Below are 6658 nucleotides of genomic sequence, written 5' to 3' on the forward strand. Positions count from 1 at the left end.
CATGTCTAGCATTTACTAAGGCTTCCTTTGGAGAAGAGGCTCTGACCGGAGCATTTGACGAGATGGTACGGCACGATCCCCCTCCTTCCCACAGAACAGGGAATTTCATGTTTTGGTGAGAGCAGACCTGCAACTCCTGCTGCGGAGAACGATCCACACTTCACGGCCATTTATGCAAAAAAATCACAGGGCTCACGAGAAATTAGATCAGGAGTTCACAGGTTCGCAGTAAACACGCAGCGCTGCACAGCACAGTCCGACCACGGAAAGTTTCCCTAAATTAGGTCCCAGGGTAAGAGAGCCGCATGTGTGATCCCACCTCCCAAGCTGAGCATCCGTACGCCAGGTGAAGAGGACAACAGCCAAGTCAACCGGGAAGCAGCAGACAAATGTATTTCGTCTCCCGCCTTGTCCCGATGACTTTACGACAGGTATTGCTGCATCGGTGGCTTGGGTTACGGAAATCGGAGATCTTCGATAGCAGCTGGTAGCTTTCCAGGTCTGCACAAAGTCATTGAGCAGCAGATCAAAGCAGGAACACTAGTTCGAGCAAGGTTCGCAGACGGAAACATACCCGATGAATGTTAGAAACGCTAATCCAGAGAGGGGGATGTCACTTGTATCGAACCAGGGGTTGAAGACTTCTGGGCTTGTAACACGGTCTGCAGCAGCAGACACCCAGGTCATTCCTCACTTAGGTTTCCTAAGCCAGCGGTCTCCAAAGTGGGGTGTGAAGGCAATCCGTCGGGATGTGGGAAGGAAATATTTGAACTTCTGTTTCTTTTCATTTTATTTCTATTTTCTCATACAGAGATGGTATATTCTCAACAGCAAATGACTTCTTCACAATACATTGGAATGAGACAGGGAGCAACCGTGAAAATCTCTCGCACCACACGGAGATTTGCTGCTTATCTCGCGGCGCAGGGCTTAAAAGAGCTGTTGAACTTAAAGGCGTTTTATTTTACAAAAAGACAAGCGTTGCAAAACTGCCGTGAGCAGTTGCTGTCAGTAGTATGCTACCTAGCAGTTAGTGTCCAAAAAATAAACACACGTAAGGTGCCCCTTCAAGGTGAAGGTGCCTTTTGAACGACGAGTGAGAAAGTAACTGCTTTTTGAAAGAAACTCGTGCTGTGGAGAGAGCATTTGCTAAAAACCCCAAAATGCACCAAAAGTCCTTCTCTGTTCGCAAACAACAGGTCCAGCCTTCCCTAGTTGGCTCGCTCACCAGCAGTGTCAGGACGTTATCTTCCACAAGTCCAGGAACCTCCTGGACTGTTTCCCCTCCGCTGTATTGTATTTCCAGCAGACATCTGGTCAGTTGAAGTCCCCCACGAGAACAAGGGCCAGCGATCATGAGACTTCTCCCAGCTGCTTATAGCATATTTCATCTGTCTCTTCATCCCGGTTGAGTGGTCTTTAACAGACTCCCACCATGATATCTGCCTTGTTGGCCTTCCCCCTGATTCTTACGCAAAAACACTGGTGTCTTTCATCACCATCGTCAAGCTCTAGACAGTCAAAACAGTCCCAGCTGCTGGTGCTGGAACAACCCCGGTCACACAAACCTGCTCATTTCAGCGTGTCCCTGGGCAGATCGCTTCGTTAAACGTCAACCTGATCTAAGAGCGACTCCTCTAGTGAGCACACGAGCTGGGAAGCTCTCTGGGGCCAGCTCTGCCTCCCCTCCCGGCAAACCTCCGCAAGGCAAGAGACCCCCGCCCAGGACATCCCTCCATGCTCAGGATCTGCTTAATGTCACCCCATGCAAAGGTCCTTTGGAGCACATGGCATTAGCTCAGCACCGAGGGAGGCGTGGGTGCGCTCCGCAGCTCTGCGCGTGCCCAGCGTACAGGTTTTAGATATATAAAAATAAATACCAGTGTATTTACAGACCGCTCGGTACCAGTGCAACATCCATCTGTATCCTTGCAACGAATGGTACAACTGCCGTGTTGGGTCATTTACATCGAGTATCAACTCGTAAAATAAGCCAGCTAATGAAGTCTTCTCCAGACATCCATTAAGAAGCTATCATGCTAATTTTATGTAAAAATCCAGTTTTCTCATTGAATTAACATTACAGACCTGTAGCGGACTTTTACATCCGCTCCGGTTGTGGCAAGAGCACTCCAGGCACCCCCCTGGAGCAGTGCACCAGGAGAGCAAAGCGAGGTGAGGCTGAGCATGGCCTCCTGTCCCCTCTCCCCCGGGTGACAGGCCACCTCCCCTCCAGTTCAGCAGATCTGCACACACACCATAAAACCCACGGGACAGCCGCTTTGCAACAGGGTGATTTGTAAAGCGGCATTCACAAGCTACCAGTGCCCCTGGAAGATGAACGTGGGAAATCCCCTGTGCCTCAGTTTCCCCTTTGTAAAAGGAAGATAAAAATCAGTTCTTTATAACAAGGTTATACTTGTCGTTAACCTTGTATCTCCCTGGGGCACCTACAAATATTATCGTACCGTAAAGCAACGCCAACACAACGCCAACGCAAGGAAGCCAGACTGGTCTGCTGCTGCCACGTATCTTTGGCTCCAGCTGGCCAGCCCTGTGCTTACAGGGGATAAATCCGGGGTGCTGCAGCCAGTCCCGTCCCCCCTTGCAGAGGAGAGGGAGCTGAGCAAGCAAGGCAGGGGCTGCAGCACATCCAGGGCGGTGGGGACGGAGCAGGACAGGGCCACCTGCGGGGCCGACACAGTCCCCGGGGCGGCAGCACTCACCCAGGCGGAGTTGGACTGGTTGAGCTGGTTGAGCATGACGATAGAGGTGCAGCCGTAGTCATACACCAACCGCCAGAAGTCGGTGGTGGTGTTCTGCAGCGGGTGCAGGGTGACGATGAAGGCAGCGCTCTTGGTGTAGCTCTGCAGAGAGGGAAGATGAGCACCGTTAAGGACATGGAGGCGGCACTGAAGCCACTGCTGTCGCACCCTGAAAAACCAGTGCAACCAGTAGATGAATGCCACCAAAGCCACCTTCTCCATGGTTGAGCAGAGCTGGCCTCCCTGGCACAGCCGCGGTCCCTCCATGCCCTGGGGAGATGCTATAAAACAGGTCTAAGTGATCCCTGCCCTTAGTGGGGACAAAAGCACCCGCTTTCTGCTCTCTGCTCTCGTGGGGAAGGGTGTTTCACACAAATAACTAGGGAAAAGATGTCACCTTTAAGCCAAGCAGAAGCTGTGGCTGCCAGATGGCCCCAGCCCTCAGCTCTGCACCCTGGTCCTGAGTGAAAGCATCACCCCCCCAGTGCCCCAACACCTCCAGGCACCAAGAGCAGCAAAGAGACAATGGGATCAATGCAAGGGAGGAAAGAAAACCCGAACGAAAGACCTCTAGCGACTGCAAGAAGGAAGGGGGAAAAAAAATTACTGTACTTCTCATTCGTGCTTTGAATGAGATTTGTCCCCTTGGTCATCCCGATGCCGGCTTGCCGAGGGATGGGGAGCCCATGGCCGGGCTCAGCACTGCATCAATCAGACTTTTAAATTAACACACTTTAGCTCAAGCCTCTTCAGATACAGGAACAGAGCAGAAAACGCTCTGTGCCCGTGAATTAGCACAGCTCTCTGCTAACAGAGAGTCCTCTGGCTGCTGCAAAACCTCCTCAATTAACTCATGGAAATGCCCTTATCAAATCTTTCCTCCTGCCCTGTCGTGGGGCGACAGCGAGACCCCCGCTTTCCACCCTCAAGAAGGGCGATGAGAGCAGCGGGGCGAGGGGGGTTTCATCAAGCGTTGACCAGGCTTGCCTTGGCTCCCGCAATCCTTTGGCACCGGTGTCAATGACAGGAGCCGGTGCGGAGCAGAGCGCAGCTCCGCCAGACTGCTACCGGCACCGGCACCGCCGCAGAGCTCAGGTGACGGGCAGCACTGACCAATCATCCTGACAGACGGACGCACTGAGCAAACTGCTTTGGCACTTAAAGAAAATGAGCTTTTTTTTTTCCCCCCAAAGAGGGAAATGGGTTTTATCCCTTCAGCGAGAATTTCATCCAAAGGGCTTTTTCTGTCTGTAAAGAAATTTCTATTCTCTGACCCTGTAGCAGAGATTAAGGGAGGCTCAGTGGTGTACAAAAATAAAATGCAAACACCAGGAAAGCTGAAAACAAAGCTCCCATCCCACGGTACCCAAAGCCCGCAGCCCCGGGGTGCGGCTCCCCAGCCACCAGCAGCCACCTCCGCTTTACAAAACTGCTTTTTGCTGTGAAAGCAGGTAACAGGGAAACGAGATCTGCACAAAGATAAATCACCACCCATGAGGTAAAAAAACCAGGGCTCAGCCTGGTGCCAGTGCTCAGCTGCGACCAGGAGGGTTTGGGGAAGGTGCCCGGGGTGCGGCAGGGCTCAGCGCTGCCCGTGCAAAGCACCCCGACTTGTTTCAGGCAGAGAAAAGTGGTTTTGGTGATAAATGAACCATCGTTCGACGCAGGCTTAGAGCCTGCAGCATCCTGTCTGCTCTGCTTTGCAGTCATCAGCAGGTAGGAAATAGCTTTGCCATCACGGGTGTCCTTTCTGACTGCACGGGGGGGATGCACGGTGGCTTTGGGAGCAGTTCAGAGCCCCCTGAATTGCCCCGGGAGGATGGGCAGGAGGATGCACGGCAGGGTGCTGGCAGCACACGGAGGGCTCGGTGCTACCAACCCCTCCCAGAGCTTCCTCTCCCTCCTGCGCTCCATTTTGCGATGAAATAAATGAAGCTCCTTCGCGTGCGGCTTGCGAGAGCAGGCGAAAAGCTCTTTCAAGACCAGCAAGATGCTGCTACACAAAAGAAGAGTTGAAGGATCCCGCTACGCCGGTCCCAGCCCTGCCAACGGCTGCCACGTCCCTTCGTGCCCTTGCGCGAAACGAGGCCGTAAATTCAAATCAAGCGAGGTTTTGCCGTGAAAAGCTGCCCGAAACAACCCAAACCGGCCCCTTCCCTCCCCGCAGCACGCTCACATCAGTTAAGGCCGCGTTGATGTAGTTGTTGCTGTCTCCGTCCACGGAGATGAGGAAGGGAAGGCATCGGTCGGGCGGCAGGACGTCCATGCTGCGGTTCCTCTCCCGGTTGCGGGGCAGGAGGGCGATGCTGCATTCCTCCACGTCCAGGTGGGGAGTCACCGAGTTGAGGGTCTGCGAGTACACGTGTTCCCCTTAGCTCCCTTCCTGCCTGCACCGGGGCCAAAACCCCCGCCTGCTGCTCGTCAGAGCCTGCTGGTCCCAGCGGTGGTGGGCAGCAGGAGGGTGAGGAGCAAGGGGGTGTTGCAGGGGGGATGCAGGGGTTTTGGGGCCGCTCACCTGGAACTCCTCCCGTAGCTGCGAGGAGTTGCTCTGCGGCTCTATCCTCACCATCTCCTTGTAGGTGGGCTTGAACTCGCTGGCGGGGATGCTGGTCTCCCCGCACAGGCAGGCTTCCAGGATGGCGTCATGAATGAAGATGTACTGCTCCTTTCAGGGAAAGGAAAGGGAAGAAGGGCTGAGCCTCCGCGACCTGCTGGTGACAGCAGCCCCACGTGTCCCCGACACCCGCTCACCTCCGTCTGTATCATGTTGATCCTCCGCGAGCACAGGGTCTTCACGCAGTTGTAGATGTCCACGACGCCCTCGCACTCGGCCATGTCCAACATAACGTCCAGGACGATGTAGCAGCCAGTTCTCCCCGTGCCAGCGCTAGGGATGGAGGAGGAAAACACAGCAAACACATTCCCAGTCTGCACGGCACCCACCCACAGCCCAAACTGCCAGAGGGCACGGAGCAAGGTCTGTGTGGGCAAGGGCTCAACATACAGCCCCTGCCCAGGGATGCGGGGGCAGCCGGGGTCCAGGCAGGGCTGCCAGGACCTCGCACACCTCCATAACCACAGCCCAGTCTTGCCTTAAACCACCCACCCCACCACCCGCCCAACACATGGCTACAGCAGCCCAGGGGCTGCAAGGTGGTCAGGCAGCGGGTGGGAGGGTGGGCACCCACGTATAAGGTTCGTTTTTGCTTTAAGACATGAAAACACAGGCTTTTTTGCAACAAAACCAGCAGCTAAACCATCTGAGTGCCAACAGTCCTCTGGGACCCCATCCCAAAAGAGCTGACGGAGGCAGCGGGAGAGAAGGATGCTCAGCACCAAGCCCCGAGAGCGCAGGGAAGTATCCCCAGGGCAGAGCGGAGCTCACGAGCTGACGGAGGCAGCGGGAGAGAAGGATGCTCAGCCCCGAGCCCCGAGAGCGCAGGGAGGTACCCCCAGTGCAGAGGGGATCTGAATTCCCCCGGGGGGGACCCTCGGGTTAAGGCTGAGCCCAGCAGGATGCCTGGAGCCAGATGACCCAGCAGCGGCGATATCCCAAATCCTGGCACGCTTGTACTCGCAGCGAAAGACCTCCTGATGCAGCGACCACCCCCGCAACACGTCGGGAACAGAACCGCTCCCCCCGCTCCTTCCCTACAAAGTCTTTTCCACTGAAATACTAATTTCTGGGGCTGATGAATCACTCGCCATGATTATCAGTGATTACAGGCTACGGGCACTAATCACACTCGCTGCTGCTGGTGAATGAATACTGATGAGGCAATTGACAGGGAGAAATCAAATTAAAAAAATCCCTCCCGCTCGTCAGCTCCTCCTTGTTTGCCCAGCGGAGGAAGAGCCATTAACCCATCGTGTGGGGACGCCTGCTCAGGGGA

General features: G+C 54.9%; 1 protein-coding gene across 1 annotated transcript in view; it reads right to left on the minus strand.

The window, feature by feature from the left end:
• Nucleotides 1–2726: 2726 nt before the first annotated feature.
• LOC104081160 (receptor-type tyrosine-protein phosphatase U-like) overlaps nucleotides 2727–6658 on the minus strand; it is a gene marked incomplete at both ends in the record, with an annotated part of 6294 nt that continues 2362 nt past the window's right edge. Inside the window, 4 exons of the mRNA XM_009583786.1 lie at nucleotides 2727–2867; nucleotides 4942–5115; nucleotides 5281–5430; nucleotides 5517–5652. Coding sequence (XP_009582081.1) covers nucleotides 2727–2867; nucleotides 4942–5115; nucleotides 5281–5430; nucleotides 5517–5652 — 601 coding nt within the window. The remainder of the gene's footprint in view (nucleotides 2868–4941; nucleotides 5116–5280; nucleotides 5431–5516; nucleotides 5653–6658) is intronic.

Source organism: Fulmarus glacialis, unplaced genomic scaffold, assembly GCF_000690835.1.
Source record: "Fulmarus glacialis isolate BGI_N327 unplaced genomic scaffold, ASM69083v1 scaffold15438, whole genome shotgun sequence".
In the NCBI taxonomy this organism is placed as follows: Eukaryota; Metazoa; Chordata; class Aves; order Procellariiformes; family Procellariidae; genus Fulmarus; species Fulmarus glacialis.